At 44.2% G+C, this 22804-nt stretch overlaps 1 protein-coding gene across 1 annotated transcript in view; it reads right to left on the reverse strand.

The window, feature by feature from the left end:
- Nucleotides 1-20214, reverse strand: part of tln1 (talin 1) — a 45636-nt gene extending 25422 nt beyond the window's left edge. The window contains exons 1-23 of the mRNA XM_056589186.1: nt 19947-20214; nt 10788-10949; nt 9609-9706; nt 9309-9438; nt 8917-9069; nt 8690-8832; nt 8261-8388; nt 8075-8135; nt 7631-7735; nt 7364-7519; nt 7154-7255; nt 6717-6793; nt 6026-6206; nt 5349-5462; nt 4913-5021; nt 4197-4405; nt 3470-3568; nt 2847-3014; nt 2390-2684; nt 1984-2150; nt 1473-1601; nt 727-840; nt 147-260 (exon numbers count right to left, since the gene is read on the reverse strand). Coding sequence (XP_056445161.1) covers nt 147-260; nt 727-840; nt 1473-1601; nt 1984-2150; nt 2390-2684; nt 2847-3014; nt 3470-3568; nt 4197-4405; nt 4913-5021; nt 5349-5462; nt 6026-6206; nt 6717-6793; nt 7154-7255; nt 7364-7519; nt 7631-7735; nt 8075-8135; nt 8261-8388; nt 8690-8832; nt 8917-9069; nt 9309-9438; nt 9609-9706; nt 10788-10917 — 2982 coding nt within the window. The 5' untranslated portion in view covers nt 10918-10949; nt 19947-20214. The remainder of the gene's footprint in view (nt 1-146; nt 261-726; nt 841-1472; nt 1602-1983; nt 2151-2389; nt 2685-2846; nt 3015-3469; nt 3569-4196; nt 4406-4912; nt 5022-5348; nt 5463-6025; nt 6207-6716; nt 6794-7153; nt 7256-7363; nt 7520-7630; nt 7736-8074; nt 8136-8260; nt 8389-8689; nt 8833-8916; nt 9070-9308; nt 9439-9608; nt 9707-10787; nt 10950-19946) is intronic.
- Between the last annotated feature and the right edge of the window lie 2590 nt (nt 20215-22804).

Raw genomic sequence — 22804 nt, forward strand, 5'->3', positions numbered from 1 at the left:
TTTCACAATGTACCACATTTGGATACACATCGTTGGTGGTGTGGTTGGCTCACTCATTGAAACTGTGTAACTGATTTTCATTATGCCATATTTGTATTAGTTTCACCTAAACTCCAATTTTATTCTTGTAAGTGAAGCATGTGTACCTGGAGGAAGTTCTGGCTGGCCCCGATCAGAGCCAACTGGGCACTGGGGCTGTCGGGCTGGGACTGACTGCCCCTCACACCCTGCACCAGCTGGGGGATCTGCTCTGCCACCACCTGACGAAGCACACACACACACACACACACACACACACACACACACACACACACACACACACACACACACACACACACACACACACACACACACACACACACACACACACACACACACACACACACACACACAATACTGCTTTTAATATACATAAGATATATGTATAGAGATATACAAGATATATATAAATAAATGCTTCCCACATCTTCTTCCCACACCGAGGCAGATACAATAATATATTTTAAGGACAATTACTTTAAAACACTTTATAATCGCTCCCCCCAATCAATGGCTTCACTCTGGTTATGAACATACAGTACATAGAGACAACAACCAATGAGAGAATTGTGTTTCAATTGGGATTCAGTACCGTCGGTGAGGCCCACGTGTGTCACAACAGCCAAAGGTAGAAGAAGAACCCATGGCCAAATACAGAGAGAAAGCATCAGAAGAAAGAGAGCTTACCTTGCAGCTCTGGACGAGTTGCTGCTGAGAGGCTGCGTTCCTATTGGACGACGCGGCGTGCTGGGCCGCAGCGATGGTCTGCGTTGCCGCGGCAGCCGCCTGTTTGGCTGCATTCTAACAGGACGCAGACATAACAACATGACGTTGGCTCAAAGGTCACCAACTTCAGAATCCACATCAGAATGAAGAGTCAGACTCTGACCCAGAGTACTGACAAGTTCACGGGGTGGCATAGCTCAACATGGCATAGCATTGACTGGCTGGTATAGCCCCCCTGTCCCAACCTTCCTACTTATTGCATGTCGTGTGTACTGGCACTTTATGTACACACTTATCGTGCGTCGTACTTAGTTATAGTACTTAGTTGTGTAGCCTCTTATCCTAGCTATCTTCGTTGCATACGGGAATGGGCTAACCTAGTGATTGTTAGCGCTTGGCACTTGGTCCTATGAACAGCCTTACTGTAGCGCCAGCGTATACTGTTGTTTCTCTTTCTTCTGACAAATGTAAGTATTTCAAATCACTTTGGATTAAAGCGTCTGCTAAATACCCTAAACGTAAAAGTTGCAGGAGCAGATTTGTCAACCTACAGGCGGATGTTAGGCGCTTCTTCGCTGTCAACAGAGAATTATCCATCTATTGTGATTGAACAACTCCGTCGAACAGTATTTTCCACAGCGGGGCGGGCCAGTTGGATTGCCCCCCTGCATGCGGTGTGTGAATGCGTTCTCCGTCGGTTCCTCTACCTCCAGCTTGTTGACCAGACGTTTCTTGATGGCGTTCTGGGCGGCTGCGTTGGTGGCGATACGCAGGCCTTCCGCTGCTTCCCGCAACTTCTGCTGCTGCTCTTCACTGTCGGGGTTCGCTGCTGCTCCCTGACGGCAGATCATTCAAGGGCAGACTTTGAGAAGAACGAAACAGCTTGAAACTTTCGGTTTGAAGCAAGCATTAATTTCAGTGACTGCCAATTGTGAACTCCTTCTTTTGATGTTTAAGCCTTTCAATCTGAAATGTTCTGCTCTTTATATGACGGTTATTCTTATTCGTGCTAATAATACATTAATACACTCCAAGAATATTTTGATTTTAAAGCCTGCTATTATTTTGATTTACTCCATTGGGTGAACCGTTACGTGAAGTATTTTGTGCATTCATGCTATATAGAAGGTGCTAATATCATCCTCATCATTATGTCTTTATATTATCCATTATAGCATTATTATATATATGCTATCATAGCGTACTGCTGCAACAGACCTTAGCAGCCTCCACCATCTTTGCGGTGGCGTCAGCCAGCAGCTTGGCGGCAGAGAGCAGCTTCCTGGAGTTCTCCAGGTCAGACTCTCCCTCGGCGTCCATCTTGATGGCGTTCACCAGGTCCGACGTGGCCTGGGCCAGAATGCGTGCCTGACGCACCATCTCACCTGGGGAATAAGACGGGGATATTTACGTGATGTATTTACGCTAAACCCCTCCGGAGATACACGCACATTTATAAATGAGAGCAAGTTTGGTGTTGGCACACACGTTGGCATATGATGGTGCACCACTCAACACACTATTGACAGTGGCCATGTTAACGCCTGGTGACCACAATGATACCAGGGTTTGAAAGTTTGGCTGTGCTGGGTGTTAGTGGGCTAACCATAAACCTGAGACTCACCGGCGTCTCCCATGGAGCTGAAGATGTTCTCCGTGACGTCCAGGATGCGGTCGGTGGCCTCTCCGTGGCGTCCGATGGGGTGGGCGCCGCTGGCGTACTGCTTGATGTGCAGCAGGAGCTCGTTGAGGGCGTGCGTGACGCCTGTTGCCGCGGCGCCCACCTGCTTGAGCAAAACCTCGTCCCCAGTGGCCCCCTGCGAGGCCTCCACACAGCCCTCCACCGACTTGGCCACCAGCTTCCCTGCCTCGATCAGCTGCTCCTGGCACACAGGGGAGCTGATGGTCGGGGCCACCACCTGGAGGAGGAGGAGGAGGAGGAGGAGGAGGAGGAGGAGGAGATGAAGAAGTAGTTTAGAACAAAAACGTGTTCAAGAAGACACTCGTGACGATCGATTGAAACATGGAGGAGCCCAGACGTCTCATCAGTGTGGTGGAGCAGAGTGACGACGCCCACTCACCCGTGTGCACGCCACGAGCTGGGAGGTGGACAGAGCGCACTGCGTAGCGGCGGCGATGACCCTGTTCTGCTGGGCCGAGTCCTCCGTCTTCTGCGCCACGTTCTTAGCCTTTAGCACGAGGGCCGCTGCTGCGTTGGCCACGGCCTTGGCTAGCTGCATCAGCATATCCTGCAGGGGCCCGAAAATAAAGATTAATAATACATCGTAACATCATTATAAATAACATTTTTAGAAAAGAAGGTTTGGGCTGCATTCCAATGCTTTTTATAATGTTTGAAGCTTAGGCCTGATCTCTAAAAAAAGGAAGAGGTGAAGCAGGATAGACCGACTTTTAGAATCCAGCCTTTGCACAATGTTTTGCATAACCAAGACATTGGATTAGCTAGTCCTAAATGGAGAGCTAAATGCCAAAACGTAATGCTGACACCAGACTGTTGCTTCATGTCCACCTCACAATGTCCTACAAACATAATGAACCTAAAAAACTTGATTAAAAACTTCAAAAGATGACACGTCAAGTCTGAGATGTGGAACTCGATGGACTCAAATCCAGGGTGATTGTATTCTGAGGGAGCCCGTTACGCCCGCCAACGGTAGGATAGAAGTCCAGAAGGGTTTAGTACCTGGAAGTGTGGGTCGGCGTCGGTCTCTCCGATGTGGCTCAGCAGCTCTCCGCTGGTCTGGCCCACGTTCCCCGCAGCCTGCAGCAGGTTCTGCCGGGGCTGCAAATCAACGGTAAGATGAGGAACAACCCAACCCTGTATACCTCTGCTAGTTTGAGTTAGTGGTTAATGGGAATCAGCAGAGAGCACACGATACCCCATCACAATGATTTCTGAATGATAATTATATTCTTAAATATCAGAGATTAAAGAACACATCTTAAACCAGGTTACTTCAGTGAATGAAAAAAAAAAGATTTTTTTTAACTTAGAACATTAAGTTGCTATCACTTAAGGTTAAAAACAACAACAAGCAAACATCTAAATACATTTTAGAAAAGCAGCGTTTGACTCAAACTGACACAACAAGACACCACACTAGTACCATATAGAACCGTAGCCTAGCAGGCTGTAGAACCTGACCTAGCAGGCTATAGAACCCTGGCCTAGCAGGCTAAAGAACCCTGGCCTAGCAGGCTATAGAACCCTGGCCTAGCAGGCTATAGAACCCTGGCCTAGCAGGCTATAGAACTGTAGCCTAGCAGGCTATAGAACCCTGGCCTAGCAGGCTATAGAACCCTGGCCTAGCAGGCTATAGAACCCTGGCCTAGCAGGCTATAGAACCCTAGCCTAGCAGGCTATAGAACCGTAGCCTAGCAGGTAGTAGCCCCGTGCGCGGTGGTCAGACCTCGGTGCTGGAGGGCTGGGCCGTCTTCAGCATGGTGGACACGGCCGTGGCCAGGTTCTTGGCGGCTCCCAGCAGCTGCTGTCCGTTGGCCCCCTCGTCCTCCATGAGCGCGGCCAGCAGCTTCACGCCCTTGGACATCTCCGTGAGGTTGGAGGAGATGGTGGTCACGGCGCAGCCCACCGCCATGTAGTCGGTGTCTGCTGGGTCTCCTGAGGGGCCGAGAGGACATCAGTATGAGGGCCCCGGGACACTGATCAGGAGATCGGCAGGTTTCAACCAGTACCAGCTATGACTTTCACTTTTTGAAATGTTTTTATTATTTTTTTTTTAAAAGATTTATTTTTTGTATTTTAAATTTTTTTATGCATTATTAGCGCGAGATAGACAAAGCGGTATGGGAGACAGAGGGGACGACACGCAGCAAAGGACCACTGGCAGGAATCGAACCCGGGTCGTTGCGATCAGGACTGGGCCTTAATGCTACACGCTCTACCCGGTGAGCCACAGGTGCGCGCCCTGAATTTCCCTTTTTAATGCCACTCAGAACACAACACAACCCCGCCCACCGGAATACAGGTAAAAGACTGTCCTGAATCTGGGTTTGTTTCATGAGAATAAACATTTAGTTGTACTGTTATTAGTCCTGATTGTGCCAGTTGATCTCAGCAGTTGACTCTGCATTGTGAGAAGGGTCCGTACTGATAACGTTGACCAACCTGCGGTGAGGTTGACCATGGAGGCCGTCCCTGCCGTGATGGCGTCCACCTGGGAGTGGATCTCGTGTTTGGATTCGTCCATCTTGTTCCTGCGCCAGGCTTGGGAGGCCTGGGAACGGAAACACATGTTCTCTGATGACTTGGGGTACTGGTCGCTGGGCACAGTTCAATGCACCCTGCAATGTGCAAAATAATACAACGTGGGCAGAATGAATGAATAAAATCGGTGTTAAAATTTTTTAACAATCAATGAATGAACGACAATTTGCGCACACACACACACACACACACACACACACACACACACACACACACACACACACACACACACACACACACACACACACACACACACACACACACACACACACACACACACACACACACACACACACACACAATTATAGGTCAGGTTTGAAGGGTTTTCTGTACTCACCGCGTCTGTTCCCAGTACTGGGAGGGTGTCAAACCCATCTAGAGACGCCTGGGCCGCGTTGACGGCCTGCATGCTGGAGTTGATGGTCCCAGTCAGGGCCTGCTGAGCCGAGGTCTGACACGAGAAATGGATTACATAAACAACGTGCTGCACAGTTCCCCAGCCATCACTATGATTCAATGTAAGATTATCTGTTCACACACACAACCATCCATGTGTTATTTATGTAAAACCCAAACAATGTATAACATTTGTCATGTTGTAATGCCAAGGAAGTATTCATGGCCTGTTGAACAACCATCATGATGAAACACTTCACTGAGGACATTATCACAAACGTTATCACATTTGACCATATCAAAACGATTTGATATGGTAAAATGGTAAAATGGACTGGATTTATACAGCGCTTTTCTAACCAGTGGCCACTCATAGCACTTTACAATATTGCCTAACATTCACACATTCATTCACACACCAACGGCGGAGTCTGCCATGCAAGGCGATGCTCAGCTCATCGGGAGCACTCAGGGACACCTCGACACTCCGCTAGGAGGAGCCGGGGATCAAACTAGCAACCTACTGGTTACCAGCCAACCCGCTCTACCTCCTGAGCCAGCTGCCTCCCCATCTAGACTAACAAGGCTTAACCCTCCCCGACCCCGTGTCCGTCTCACCAGCGGTGGCATGTGTCCGCGGTGCATCTGCCCGCTGGTGATGTGCTGCTTGGCCTGGGGCATGGAGCCCATCTGGAAGTTCTCTGGGCCGCCGGCGCCAGAGCGCATGATGGCGGGCAGGGCCACCGAGCCCGTCTCCACCCGCCCCATCGTGTTGAACTGCTGCTGCATGACCGTGGACCTTCGGAGGGGAGATGGTCCAAACTGATCGGTTTAGGTGGAAGCAACCCTGCACTGTCTCTGAAAACCACTGAGTTATGTATTTAACTGAATGAAAATGATAGCAATACTACTAGCATAGTGAAGGTAAATTACTACTAGAATACTGAAGGTACATTACTACTAGCATAGTGAAGGTACATTACTACTAGCATACTGAAGGTACATTACTACTAGCATAGTGAAGGTACATTACTACTAGCATAGTGAAGGTACATTACTACTAGCATAGTGAAGGTACATTACTACTAGCATACTGAAGGTACATTACTACTAGCATAGTGAAGGTACATTACTACTAGCATAGTGAAGGTACATTACTACTAGCATAGTGAAGGTACATTACTACTAGCATAATGAAGGTACATTACTACTAGCATAGTGAAGGTACATTACTACTAGCCTAGTGAAGGTACATCACTATTAGCATAGTGAAGGTACTTACTACTACTAGCCTAGTGAAGGTACTTACTTCTTAGGAGACACAGAGTCTTCCAGCATGGTAGACTCCTCATCTCCCTCTAGTCCGAAGTGGTCTTTACTTTTTTTCTGTGTAGACATTAACAACAATATTTGTTGAACATATTTATTAATTATTATTTATTGACCTTAGCATAGCATAGAGTGTTATTTTTTCCATTCTTCAAGTGTTTTTTATTTTAAATCGATGATGTACGTGCACATCTATCTATCTATCTATCTATCTATCTATCTATCTATCTATCTATCTATCTATCTATCTATCTATCTATCTATCTATATATTTATACACACACACACACATACCACACACCAAGTAGAATGGGGTATCCAGGTTTTAATCTCCTCCACTGAGCAAATGCATCATAACAGGCCATTTACACACACAAAATGATTTGCATTCTCAATGGACACACACGTGTGACTTACCTTTTTGAGGATGATATCGATGTAGCCAGCAATCAACTGAGCTATCTGTTCACCCTCAGTGGTCTGCACTGAGTAGTAACCGTCTTGATAGTCACCAAAGTCCTAGGTTGAGAGACGGCATTAATGAAAGAATGATCAACTATTGAATGAAGATTACCCTCACTATTTGATTTAAGAACATTTCCATCGATAGGCAAACAGGAGGCCCACCAGAGTAAAGCTCTTTGGGGAGGCGGCCCAGCGCTTGATGTTGGTCAGGTTCCACTCCTGGATCACCTCCTTGGTCTTCTCGTCCACCCTCATCACACACTCCTTGGTGATGCCCAGCAGGCGCGGCACCAGCTTGTTCTTCCCCTTCATCTTCTCCTGCAGAAGGTTGGACCAAGGTAAACGTTAGAATGTGTGTCATCACATGTCAGGTGACATCATTTTAAATCCTGGCCAACGTGTGTGCCAGCTTTAGTGTCCTGGATTTACCTTCACAAGGAAGAAGGACACGCCGTACGTTTTGAGAGACCTAGCGAGCTTGACGTAGCTGACTTTAGCCTCGATTTCTGTCATATTCTGGGAGTTTTTGTGTGCCTTCAAAGAAAATAAGTTGTCAATTTGTACCATTTCATTCTCCACGTTATGCATTTACTTCAATTACAAAACAATTACACATTAGTTGGAATCTTAGTTTACAATTTTATTTAAATTAAAAATATTTATGAATCACTGCTTCAAAAGCAAAAAAAAACAAGATTACCTGATAACAAAACATGTCATTGCATTGTTAACTCTCTGGTACACTGACATGAGGGAGCACCGGTTAACCACTTTACATGCCATTTACTTAACCGGGTTACTACCTGGTTTCTAGAGAGCATGTAAACACGCTGACTGCACAGGAATGTCAAGACCAAAAAGCCCAGTTCTTACCTGGAAGATCCTTTTCTCTCCTTTCTGCTTAATATACTCTTTTGGCAGGAACTCTTTTAAACTAATAAATGGGAAATGTTGGATCCAGAATTATTAAAACGGCTAACCAACCAGACATTATAACATATTATAATAAATAGTTTCCATGTGTTGGTCAAACTTCAGTAAATAATGCACATGTCTTACTCCAAGAATCCCGGTTTATGTTTTATCTCATTGTGGTCCCCAAACTGGATCTGACATTGGAAGCCAGCAAATTCACATGCCTTCTCAAAGGAAACTGGGTGGGATCCATTCAGGATGTCATCACGGGCCTAACACGTGCGCACACACACACACACACACACACACACACGACGCACAAGAAAGAACAAATAAATAAGCATGACTAAACAACATCTCAATGAATAGTACACACTAAAACACTGATCTTGTATTGCAATACTCTTTCTATTTCCCCTGTAGGGAAATGACTGAACCTGTGTAATTCACATCAAATAACACTTTAAATACACACAAATCTTCAAATAATCCCAGATGAATGAATAACATTGGTTTAGCTTTAGCTTCTATGATAGTCGTGAGGTAGTGATAGTGATTCAGTGAGGGACGGACCTGAACGTAGAGCAGGTTGAGCTGGACCGGGTCTCTGGAATCGACATTCTGGTCCGAATAAAAGAACTTCCTCCTCAGCAGCAGCATCTCGAACTCCTCCACACCCTGCTCCCTCAGTGTTCTGCCGTGGTCCAACCAGTTCACTAGAGAGGGGGATCCATGGCTTACTAACGGTCTGGATCAACCACAGTGTTTACGTGATGTTAGATGATCGAGAAGGGCCTCACGCTCATCGTCTGTGTGCAGTTTCTGCTTCAACTTCTCCATCTTCTTGTCGTCTCGTAGTAAGGTCTTGTCCTTCTTCAGAGTCCCCATGGTCTCCTCCTTCTTCTCCTCGCCCATGTCCCGGACCAGGGAGTACTCGTCATAGTTTGTGATGCCTACATGTAAAATGGAGTGAGGTTAAAACAAACGGCTAGACGACGCCATCGCAGAACTCAACTCCTTCCATAAAACAAACAATCGATTAATAACACCAGGTTTCCCCATTGCCCCTCCACTCACTTTCCTAGAAACGAAATATAAACCAGACATTAAAAATAATGCATTATACATGTAAAAATATCGATTTTTAGACGGGCAAAGTGTGGCACCAGGAACAAAAAGGTGACGTGCTGACCTATTCTGGCACAGATGGTCATAAGCATGTCGCTGACGATCTTGGAGTCGTCCACCATGACGGTCTTGATGGTTCCGTCCAGCATACGGATCTTCAGGGGACGCTGCTTCTTCTTGTACTCCAGGGTGTCCTGGAGGCCGCGGTATACATTAGTAAAGGTTCAACAGTGATACACATCACTATCACATTTCAAATGGGGGGCCAGACTGGTCAGAGACAGCAAGCTAAGAGCTACACAGCTTTATCAATCTTAGATTATACTATGTTGATGTATGTTAGTTTGCAGGTCTTTTCACTCACCCCGTTCCTCAACATGTAGTAGTCCAGGGCCTTGCCTGCCTCCAGCCAGATTCCCTTTTTGGGATCCTCATCCGACAAGAACAGACTGTAGTCGTTGGCTGCAAAAAGGCACAGCAAGTCTTTTCATTGTCGTCTTCTGCAAACACTTTTCACCTCAAGCAGGCATTTCTATTTTAGGAGTTCTCGCTAGGTCCGCTCTGCCCAGAGATACCAATTAGTGGTGATTTGTTCACCAGGACCAACATCAGGGCAAACGCTGCACCATCAAACTATACAATCCATGTGTCTGCGTTGGTGTTCATTGTGGTTTCCCCTCTGAATGGTTCTAAGCCCTTCCCTGTGTTGGTTCCAGCCCCATATGGGTCTCCTGTGCTCTGTGTGATCATGTATGACCACATGTTGCCTATGAGTCACTGTCAGCATCGTGGATAGCTGGGGACCACACTGACCCACTGGTCATTCTGACAGCTGCACACACGCTCATGTCCTAGTGAAAAAAGCACTGATACATTGTTGATAGGCTGCCAAACAAACATTTAAACCCACTCATTGAGTCGCATGGCCAGTTATGATCAGTACACCCAGAGGGCGGCCATGTTTAGAGCGCTTCGCTCAAACCAGTTACGTAAACAACCAAGGCTGTTTTAGTCAACACGACACAAAGCGACCCAAGAGGTGGATTTAAATGTTTGCTTACAGCGCATCAACCAGTCCCAGTGCATTCTTCATGAGGACACATGTTGCACACTTCTCAGCCCTGGGCTTACCTTAGCACAGGGATGAGTTAAACCTGAGCCCTGGGCTGGCCATAGTGTGGAAACTCATTAAACTGCTTCAATGAATCCCATGTGAAAATGGTAAATGGTAAATGTCTAACCAGTGGCCACTCAAATGCCCAATATTCACTGATTCATTGCACACATTCACAAAGGTGAAGACGACGGAGCCCAACACACAAGGCGACAGCCAGCTCGTCAGAAGCAGTTAGTGTGAGGTGCCTTGCTCAGGCACACCGCGACACTCAGCTAGGAGGAGCCGGGGATCCCGCTCTACCTCCTGAGCTACATGCCACCCCAACAACAGAACAATAGAAAAAAAACTATTGTTTTGGTTCTTTATTTTATTTTTTTACCAGAAAGACAAAAAGGCAGATTGCATTGGAAAAGGAGCAGTACTCACGCTGGCCCAGCTGGGCTTCAGGGACTCGTTCCCTGATGATGCGACAGGCATCAAACACCATGGTGGAGGGCTCAAACTGCATGGTCTTAACCACGTTCCCCACACCGATCTTCAGTGACAACGCCACCATGGTTGCGGTTCTCGCTTGTTCCCCAGTTGTTCCTGGAGTTGAAAGAGGAACAATGATGACAGTCAGAACAACACAGACACAGGAATCAACAATGCTCTGGCACAATGTCAGGATTGTATCTTACAAATATCGTTGGTAGGGTTCGGGATTTGGTTTTGGTTTTGGCTTAACATCAGTTTTTCATGCGCACTAGACAAGCCTTGTTGCAGCTAAAACTAAGTTTTTAAAGTTTTAAAACTAAAACTTTTAATAAATAATACCAAAATGGTTTGGGAACTTGAATACACATACTGGACAAAGTGTGTAACATCTAAAGTCACATTAGCTTAACATTTAAACAAGGTTGCATAGTGATGGCATGTGATCAGAATAATGATACAATAACTAACACCCTATTCCCATTAATCAATCCTTATGGCCTGGATGCAGGGACACAATGCAAGTATTTGCTCAAAAGTATTTTGCTGTCATCACACGATGGGCCCTATTTTAACGGTCTGAAACGCAAGTGGGAAGCGCAAAGCGCAAGTAGCTTTGTGGGCGGTTCTACGGCGCTATCGCTATTTTACAGGCGGATAAATGACACTTGCGTCGCGGCGCAAGTGTCAAAAGGGTTGGTCTGAAGCAGCCTAGTTACCCGTAGGTGTGGTTTGGGCGTAACGTCCAACAAACCAATGAGAGTGCCAGCTCCCATCCCCTTTAAGAGCCATGAGCGCATTTGAATCGGACGAGTTGATATTTTGACAGCGCGTCTGCAGTCTCCGATGAGACAGATGCACATGAATTTCAAACTGCAAATGGCTCAGTTTATTGCCAAATAATATGGCCTAATTCACACATGGAATAAGGGGTTTTCTTCCACAACTTCAGAAATACTGAGTCCTCAAATAAATTTCGTCAAAGAAAACGTATATGATATAACATATGATATGCGGTAACTGTGGTTCTATTTAATGATATACGCAATACATTATAAACATTGTTTCTTATCAGTATTGTATGCTATCCTAATATGCATGTGTCCCCGCGGTAATAGACATTGCCATTGATTGTATTATGCGTTACGTGTTTAGTTTGCGTGTGTTTAAACAGAGCACACACGCGCGCCCGCATTCATTCATTCTTTTTAACACTCACTCGCGGTAAAACAATGTTTTTCACGATCAAATAGTCATCAATCCTAAAAGTTATGGGCATGTAGGCCTACACGATGTCTCTGTCAAGAAAATATGTGTTTGCTGTACGGTGTTTGCAGATGCATTGATTTAAAAGTACAACTTATTACCGCTGCATCAGCTGTTCTTTCCCAAATAATTTACCAAGAATGTGCGGCTAGGTAGATGGGAGGAGCAAAGTGTATGCGCGAGGTGCACAAGCAATCCGTATGCATCGCATGCGCATGTATGCATGCGCCCTTAAAAAAGCATCTGAACAACGCGCCACTGACTTTAAACCAGGTATTTCCTGGTCAGTAGCGCAATGGTATTCAGAAACGGCAAAATACCGTTTGCGCCATGATCAATCCCTAATTGAACGGCGAGTGGCGGTTGTGGGAAAAGAACGCTCTGCGCCAGTTGTAAACTAGCAACGACACATGCGCCAGTGACTAATGTCATTTGCGCCGGATGCAAGATAGGGCCCAAGGTCTTCAAACACAATGTATGAATGAATAGATATTCATGTAGACCAGAAGGTGAGGATGTTGGTTTGCTTGAGAGGGCATAGGCATGATTTAAGAGCTTTTATTTGAGTGTTATTTCTTAGAAAAGGCCTAACCATCCTCAAGCTATTAGTGAGTAGGGGATGGATGGCTATGCTTTTGCTAACAAATTACACTCAAATTAAAGCTCTTAAATCATACCCATCACCGTTACACCAACCCCAGTAAAATGTGCTGTGACAGTATTGGTTTCTCTCAACCTTCAACCAAGGTTTGTTGTGCCAATGACATGCGCCAATGTTGCAAATGCTTTCAGATCGGAAAGTAAATTGTTTGGCCTTTATGGGGAAACAACCCTTCCCAGTTGTGAATCTGATTTCATGATGTAGTTCTTGATACCACTGCGTAATACCGAGGAATCAACAACACTGCCTATTGGCTGCAACGCGGCACCCGCCCATGGGCTCAATATCGAGGGCTTATGGGGTGAGACCACGCTGCCGGTGGGGACACAGGTTGCCACAGGCTCCTGGGAGGTTCACGTCATACCAGCCATGTGTGCCTTCAACATTAGCCAGGGACGAAGGTAGTTTGGATAACATAAATTATGAATATGTTCTTCCAATCATACCAGAAAGGGGACTGGCAGCTAAAAAATCTCTCAATCCAGTGACTTGGTCCAGTCTGCCTTGCACCATTGCAGCTGAGGCAGTAGAACCTTTCACTACAGTGTCCTTGTTACAATGTAACAAGTCACCACACTGATCCATAATGTGTGACTACATATTGGTACGTCATAGTGAGTTGCGGCGTAATGTTCATACCAAGTCAAACTTTATTGATTCCAAGTAACAAGATGTGGGCAATATTGGCAGCTCTAATTGTGTTGCAAATTGGACAATAATGCCAAATGACTTATGTAGTTTTCAACCATATTAGGGGCCTTCAGTTTGACAACATTTGTATCACGTGTCCAACCATTTTGACATTTGAAGCTATCTTGAAGTCCGCCACATCCGTGCATGACCAGTGATCCCTTCATCTAATGTTTCTGAGTACGTGAGTGATGCTAGTTAACCGATACACAACAACAATGACTTATCTTTTCCTGCCAGTGAGACATCTGCTGTGTTCAGGGAAATGGAATACTACCATATCAAATACAATGTGCTCTAGTCTGCATTGTACATACTGTACATGTCTGTATAGATTTCCATTAATACTGTAGGACTAGGGATGCAAACAATTAATCGATTATCGATTAATTGTCGATAAGAGATTACTCGATTAAAATAAATTACTTGCAATTAATCGCATTTTAACCCGTAATTCCGCAACCGTCCACGTGAGGGCGCACTTGACGCCAGACGTACTTGACGCACACGCGGGAACACAAGCGGGAACACAAGCAAAGCAGGGCCGTGTTCCAATACCCGTACTTCCATGAGTATACTTAAAGGAAGTATACTATCCGCACTGGCTACTACGTTAATTTTTCAGATGTGAGTGCTGTTCCAAATCGAGTACTCCGTGGTGCACTAACCGGAAATTACGATCACGACTGCCGCCGTGGCTCCTCCCCCGCAATAAACATCCCGCTTTGAACGGTGAACTCTTTACGCCTAGCAGCTATAAAAAGCTATAAAAACTATAAAAACTACAAAATGACTATTAATGCAGGCTATGTGGAAAATGCGCCGACTTTGGCTCAGCCTGGCTCCGCCTCTTCTGCTACGTAGCTAAGAAGGCTGCCGTTGAGTACGGGGAGTGTCCTTCGATCCACACTTCACGATTAGCCCGTTTTGAGTACGGCATCCGGGTCCTTGAAGTATACTTCTTTTCGCCGGATCTGAATTGGAGTACTGCGTACTCAAATTTTGGCTAGTAAGTACGGACAGTATGGGTATTGGAACACGGCAGGACAAGACAAACGATGAAGAGGGCAAAACGGAGTGCAGTATGGAGACACTTTAAGTTGGTTAATGACGACAAAGACGCCAAATGCACAATATGTGGAAGTATTTTAAAGTACAACAACTAAACGACTTCGTTGAATTACCACCTAAATGTGTCACATTCAGAAGGAAATTCAGCTTCTCAGAAGAATTGCCGCTTATCAATTAATCGATCATCGATCGATAAGATGAAACAACTATCGATTAATGAATTACTCGATAATTTGCATCCCTATGTAGGACTGTTGTCTACATATATTCTGTGATTCTATGATTTGGCTGAACAATTTTAAGATCATCCACATCACAATTGCAATGCAATTTTAACTGGGAGGCTAAATAAAAGCACAGCGCTCTACAGTTAATAAAGCATATTCATGAATAAACCCTAAACAATGTCCGGGTAACTACCTCACATCCAGTTAGGTTTCCTTTATTCTGTATGTGGTCTAGGTGATGATGCCTATGTAGGGGACTACTATGGTATCACTACACATCCATAACATACAATATATCAGCCATATTTACTTTGCTTTTTGAGCCACAGAAAACTGCCCCCATTTGAAATCATTGGCTTGGATTAAAGTCTTCCTTGTCCTGTTATAGTGCTAGGAGATGCATAGGATATAGTTTGAGAATCTAAACATCACAATGTCTTTGTCAATCGACAAGTTTAGTAGGATAAAGAGAAAGAAGAAATAAATAATGAAAGAGAAAGCAGGCGAACATTTGGTGTATGGGTTCAATATTTAGGACACGGGCATTGGTCTCCCCCCCAATAAAAACATGAATAAGCAGATTACTTTTATTTTGAAAACCTCCTAAAATTTTCCTGATAGACAGAACAATGCCTTCAAAAAGGGTGGTTATTTTGCTTCAGCATTGGATCTTTTTTTTATATATAAAAAAAACAATTCCTAAAACTCAACACACAAAGAGTACAGGAAAGTAAATCCTTTGTGTGCGTGTTCACTCAGCAAGGGTTTATAATAAATCAGAAAAGTTGAACAACGGGAGAATAAATATGTGAAGTCAATAAAGAATGTCTAAGAGCCTAAGGACATTTTATTCTGTTATATTCAATGGTCACCTGGAACATTGCTGTGTTTGACAGTGACACGTCCTTTGGGGAAGGTTCCCCTAACTCCCAGCTCAATGTGTGTCCCTCCCAATGTTCAAATGACACCTACTTCCTTCAACCCCCAGCCGCCGTAAACTGGGGATAACCAAATGTAAATATGGGGATGGCTCCTAGCGAGTAGCAGACGGAAAGGACCATGCTGAGGGGTCTTCGGCGAAGGTACTACATGAAGTAGTCCAAAATAAGGGTCTTCTGTTGATTTAAGAAAAGACCGCCTTCTTTACACGTTCCATCTGACGGCGGCTCGCCATGCCATGATGTTTGGGACTGAAGGACGGCACATTGATCATGTTGCATATTTCCGGGCACTTTTACACACTATTGATGTTATGTAGCGAATAGGTTTTTTTGTTCAAGCACAACCATACCATTAAGGACTCCATTTAGAAATACTCTGAACAACAGCATCCCAGTGAGGAAGTAGGAGTTGTCTTTGGCTATGTTTGTAACAGAAAAGGCAAACAGTCCACATGACCAACACCCCCAACAACCAGAGAAACCTTCATCTCACTACTCCAGCTGACAAAGAAATGACCCTATGAGGCCAGGAACAGGTCACACATGATGAAATCTATGGTTAGTTAATGCTGCTTTGAGCAAGTGTTGATTGCAAGTTCCTGTATTCATGCTACGAAAGTGCTGGGTGCATGTATAGGATTGACTGATAAAATGAGATTAAAAGGTCATATTGGAGAGCAATCTTTCCACTTCACATATACGCTTGGAAAGTAGCTATTTTTGGTTTAGTAATATAAGCTATTGGTCTTTTAAAAGTGGTTGCTTGGTTCTAGATACACTGCTTGAAAATGGTGCATGTGGACATTTAGAGTTATTTGTATCAGAATTTGTTATAAACTAAGTGAACTAGCATTCTGAAATGTTTCACATTGTTAAATCTTTATGAACTACAAAGAAAGGAGAACTTGGTTCAACAACTACATTGCATAACATGAAGAAGGAATGATAAACATCCAAAAAGGGGTGAGCAAGATATACAAGGCATTGCATCCCAATATAAAAGACCAATTCCAGAGCAACTGAGACAAAACGTTACCAAAGTACTAAAGTACCAATGTAACAGCCTTGAATCTGAACAGACTTATGATTTTTGATTAACGTATTGTAAAATAAAAATAAAAATAAATATTCCCTATGGTGTTATTTTTCCCCAGAATGTAGGCATAAAAAAGTTCACTAATAAAACAATTCTAGAGCAAGTCTTGGAAATCCTAAGGAATTTATAACAAATGTTTTGTTTCAGTGAGGCAACAGCAGCACACCCTGGCCTGACCAAATAAGGCCTGTTGAGGAACGTGATGCAGATCAGGCCCTCAGAGGACATTCAAAATCACACAGTGCAGATCCCTTCAGAGGGAACCACGCCACATACCTCCTGAGTCCTGAAATAGATTAAACACCAACAACCCCGCGTTTTATCGGGAGCTCTTGAAAGACATGAATTTAGATAGAATTGGAATGACGCATGCTGACATCATTGCAAGTATTTCAAACATCAGCAAGCGATCTCAGCAACTATGATGTTATCTCATTTAATGTCTTTCATTCCATCAACCAAATTATTTCAGCCTGAAACAGAACTCCCAAATTATATTACTTAATAAACTAAAAACAAAAAACGCAATTAAACCTGCAGACATAACAATGGAACCTTCTAGCCCTCATAATATGATGTGCTGTACAAGCCATCATCTGATGCAATTCAGAAGACATTGGGTTAGACGGACACAGTGCTGGCTCCCTCTTATTTCCAACTTCGCAATGAGAAGATTTGCATGGGGAAATGTGTACCGATTCAATAGTGAGCAGAAAAAATTGACAGATTAAAATAAATTGTCTGGTTCAGAAAAAAGTTGTTGAACGAAATAGGAAGAGGAAGTCTAATATAAATTTGGCTTGGATCAATTTAAATTAGTAAGTTAAGGGGCAGCCATAACGTTCTTAAAATAAAACCTATGAAGAAGGGTTTTAACTGTCCTTTTTTGCGGTTAAGATTATACGCAAATTTTCATTTTGGTTTTAGAAACTTCTTAGTAAGTTTTGTATAGTCAACAAAAAAAAGTAATCCATGCCATTTTGTCCCAGTTACTAAACGAATATTGTCATGTCAAAACAAACTGGTTTAAAATACATCGTCTAACCAGTTTGGGAAACATTCTACTCTACTCCGAACTCTGGTCCCGTTGTTTTTGTGCATCACAAAAATAACACGTGCTAGCGCCACGGCCGCGTGGACGCCTGGAGCTCCGCCCTGACAGCGGTTAATGTTGCTGGCTGTACCCAGGGGAGATTTAGGATTCTCGGATACACTGTTCTAAAGCCCCAGTGTGTGGAAGTGTGGATGGACTATTAAACAGCGCTTTAGGTGGTGCGTCGGAGGGCTTCTCGGACAGTTTGAATACAGCAATCATTAAAATGCAGGTCACAACTTTAATAAATTATCTGTTGGGCGAATTAAAACAAAATCTGTTCAGGAGGAAATATAGGCTTGTGCTACTGTTAATCATTTTAACATACTGAAGTGTATAATAAGCAGAATATAATCAGTGGGCAACAAAAAACCCAGAAGCCACCTTCAAAGCCCCAAGGTATGTTCGCTGAACAGGTAACTCTTCACAGACCACTCCTACATCCACCAGGCTGTAGAGAAACTCCCCTTTGACTTCATGACAGGAACCCCACGGTTGAGGTTCTCCCACTGCCTGATTTGGAGCCAGGAAAGCCCAGATTAATGTATGTACAGTGCACTGTGCCACACTAGTTGATTAGATGTAGTGAACTCCTGGGTATGGGTACGACTCATTAGGAAATTAATACTGGCCCTTTTTCCATCTTTCCAACTTATCGTTTTTTGTATCATGAAATGTTGATAGCGTATTAGGTCAGATATCTTGTTGCGGGCCATATCCTTATCAGGGAAACCCAAGTGCGGCCCTGGTCAAAGGTTGAGAAACACCGCCAATAGGGCAATATTCCTCCCGTTGAAACAAGTCAAATTGTTTTAAAAGCAAGCATGTCAGTTGAGAATTGTGAGTACGAGAGAACAGTGGACACAAATGTGTACAAGACTTCTCATCATAAACATAAACTACTGCAACACATTCCATCAGAATCTGTTCAGATTCAATAGACAGAAAAGACCACACTCATAGTTGATTTGTGTGTAACGGATAAATAAAGACATCTTATTAATTTGACTGCTTTGCTCAGTAAAGTAGGCCTATATGAAACACAATACTGATATACAGAAACATAAATGTCTTCAACTATCACAATGTTGGCTTTACCATGAGACTACAACATACTTCTGAACTGCACAGGAAGGGAGTCAATGCAGGGGTTGAATACTGCATTGACTCACTCCCTGTGCAGTACAGAGGCCTGTTGTAGCAGTGGGTGAACACTGCATGCAGTGGTTGAACACTGCATGGCTGAAGTAGAAGTCGATTCGCTGCTGACAACCGGATGCGAATATGCACACGTCAGGGTCTGGGCGGCCAAACGCTCAGTGTCCAATCAGCGAAGAGCTCTGAACGCAGCAGCGCCGTGGGGGCGGGGCTAAAAGTACTGGCTTGGAAGTGAAGTTAAAAAAATCACGCTGCTGCCTCCAGCCATCAGTAAAACAATCGCCTTTAGTGACTCTAGGTGTGTTTACTGGAAGACAGGCATGCCATGTGAACACATTCCTGCTTCGTGAACGCATAGCCCCGGGCTACGGTTATCCCTGAAGCAGGCACACGGAGGGCATAAATTATAGTGAAAAAACAGCCCAGTAGAAACAAAAACAGACTTGTCAGCCCATTTGGGGAATGCGTGGAGTTGGATTGTGTTCAAGTTCTTTACAGTCAAAATGGGGGAAAACCTCAAACTGTACAAGCGCACAGATTACAACGTAAACAGTAGGCCTATACTGACAAACATTTACCAATCCGATATTTCATGTTGCCACAATGTGCCCAATTATACACATATTCTCGTAAAAAGATGAGTTATTGCACTCTACAAACGAGGCCAACACGTCCCGTGAGATATAGCGGGCCACAACAATGTGTTTGCAAAATTGAACTTCCAACAATAAAGCGACGGCTTTAGCGTTTTGTGTCCTCTCCAGAAATGAGTGATCCACATCGTCGACCTCCACAAGAAAACACGGTAGACAAATGACGTGAAGTTCCGCAGAGTGGAAACTTTTACGTGCCCCGCAAGAACCAAACTCCTACCGAACAGGAGAAAGAAACACTTAAGAAAGACCTACCTGTGTCAGAGGACTTGTGATCGGCGTGTACCCGATGAACTAGTAACACGAAATATGGACGGTATTCGCCTTTTCTAGCGGAAAAATGTTTTACAGGAGCCCAAGAAGAGTAACTATTTCCCTCGGTTCCGTCTACATCCGCTCTTGGAGACAGCGTTAAACTCCACCCTGCAGCTGCTCAGCAGCGGACAGCAGACTGCATGATAGGGCGGTGACTCCACTGCTTCCTATATGGTAACTTCGTCCAGCAGCAACGTTGACACAGTTATAACAGCAATGTCACTGTATTACTGGGTCAACGTCTTTTAGGGCCACAGGGCCACGCCTTAGTTTGCTATTGTACTACTATCTATACTACCTACCTATGTGACATATTGGAAGCGATGCTGCTGCTGGACCATTATACAGTGGTAAACCTGATATTGCTGGCATCACAGTGACTTGACATCACCGTTATCAGCCATGTCTCGGAGTTACCAGTAATGTCACATTTATATACCAGCAATGTCCCAATGTTACTAGGTCAATGTCTTTGGGTCACATGGCCCGTGTCTTTGGGTCACATGGACACGTTGGTTTGCTATTGTACTACTCTATGCTACCTACCTGCACATATTACACTGTAGAGTAGGCTGAATGATGTTTTGCTGATTACAAGTAGGCCTAGGGATTATGACAAACCTTTGGCATACAATGGCTGTGTAATAAAATGTTTATTTTTTTATAATATAACAAAAAGTAATGTATAACAAATTGCCATTGTTTTCCACTTGAAACCAAATAAAGGTCACATGTCTTCTTAAGAAGTGTTAAAGTAAACTTCAACTTAAAATCCTGAAAAACACCAAAGAATCTTGCAGAGGCTGAAACATGCTTGTGCTTCAGTGAGTGTGAGGACCTGTGAACGACGTGCACAGACATGCACATAGATGTCAACATACTTGCATGTACACCTAATGGTTAGCACGCTCACCAAGGGCGGGACTACCCAAGGAAGTCCCAGTCCACCGCCTGGTTAGGCCAGGGGTAGCACTCCTCTCAGCCCTCCATTGGGTGTGTTACACTGTAGTTCTCTTTAGCTGGTTCTTGGGTTGGACTGTTACATAATCTTATTGCTCAACGTTGTGTTGCTTTTATTTGAACAGTTTGCTTCTTATTTCCTAATGTTGGACCTAAAGAAAAAACAACTGAACACTGGACATTTTCTGAGTCTCTTCCTCATTTGACAAACTATTCTAACACAGCAAGCGACCAACTTGCTCCTTTGATATAACGCATCTTTTCCAGGCATTTCTGATGAATAATTTAATGGTGAAAAAAAACAAAAGGCAACATGTTATTCCTGCTGCGGCCTCATAGTCTCTAAGCTGCTTTATTTGGAGCGTCTAAATATCCTCTAACGTTGCTTTGTCCCAAGTCCAGTCTTGCCCTCTCCTTTTGAACTTCCACCTCCCTTTGAAAATATCTAGGATCAGGCTCTCTAGCCATTTAAGACGTTCAGAGACCAGTGATCTTAATCTCATTGAACATGTCTTACACATGCGTGTTGTATCTTTATCTCAGAGCAAACATTTCTCAGCCACGAGGGAATGTTAGAATTTATTTCCTGTTTCCCCAAATACTTCCTTTTTTTGTTATTATCTACATCCTGTTAATAATAAAAGCAACAGGCTGACTGAGAATGAACCACACTCGATGTAAATGAACAAAGAAAGCCAATGGAAATGTGGGCATACCCATAAAAGAAGAGCTATCACAAATTAACAGAATAAATTGGACAATCATTCAGCCTATTCTATGTACGTGTAGGCCCAACTATACATTGAAGGGTTATTTGCTTCAGTGGGCAGCGGGATAATAAACTATTGTTCAGCTTAAGGGTTAGGGTTTACCAAATATTGAGTTCATAATGCCATTTAAATTACACATTTGTTAGTGCCAACCTAAAGCCCAAGAATGTGTGCCAGACTGGCTTTTGTAGCCTTACCCTACGTTGAAAATTCAGAATCACTGCGTGTTGGTGACTTGTGTTCAAAATATTAGAATTCTGTGGCCAAAATGTAATGGAAAAACAGGAGTTTCTTTGATTTCTTGGTTTTTTTAGATTAGTTATTACTTTCTAGGAAACTAATAAATCCCTCAACATACTTTACACAGTGGGAGCAGCAACGTAAGGACCTGTCGTGTAGGCCTACAATATCAAGAATACAACTTAAATACAATAATACTATGAATTATGTGGTTCAAATAGTCCTCACTTCAGGAGAATATCCACTAGAGGGCGACGTTGTTCTTTCCAGACGGGTCGAGGTCGAACTCGTCAAGATAAATCCCCCCGGTGGCCGAGGTACAGATATGTTGATACCACTCACTAGTTACCGCCAACATCTTGCAGGAGCGGGGGTTAATGAGGCCTACACTTGATGTTTCTCAGCTCAGAATTATCAATGAGCCACCTACACATCAAGTCTACTTTAAACAATAGCTATGACAGCCATGACATCATAGCTATCATAACTTTAATACATCTTGTAAACACAAATGAAGCTTCTGCATTTCAATTTTCATTCAACAATGTAAGCCTGTGCCCGCCGCCAACCCTAGCAAACAGAACCTGGTGTTTAAGAGAAGTACTGCCGCTGAACTGAAGAGCCAGGGTTCAGCTGGTCCACTGTGGAGGGGTCTGCCGGCCCGCTGAGGACCAGTTGGCGGTCCCCCTGGTGGTAGCACATTGAGGACCAGGTGGGGGTCCCCCTGGTGGTGGCGGTTCTGCTAGCAGGTTGAGGACCAGATGGGGGTCCCCCTGGTGGTAGCACATTGAGGACCAGGTGGTGGTCCCCCTTCATGGGGGTCCCCCT

Source organism: Gadus chalcogrammus, chromosome 4 (genome assembly GCF_026213295.1).
Source record: "Gadus chalcogrammus isolate NIFS_2021 chromosome 4, NIFS_Gcha_1.0, whole genome shotgun sequence".
NCBI lineage: Eukaryota > Metazoa > Chordata > Actinopteri > Gadiformes > Gadidae > Gadus > Gadus chalcogrammus.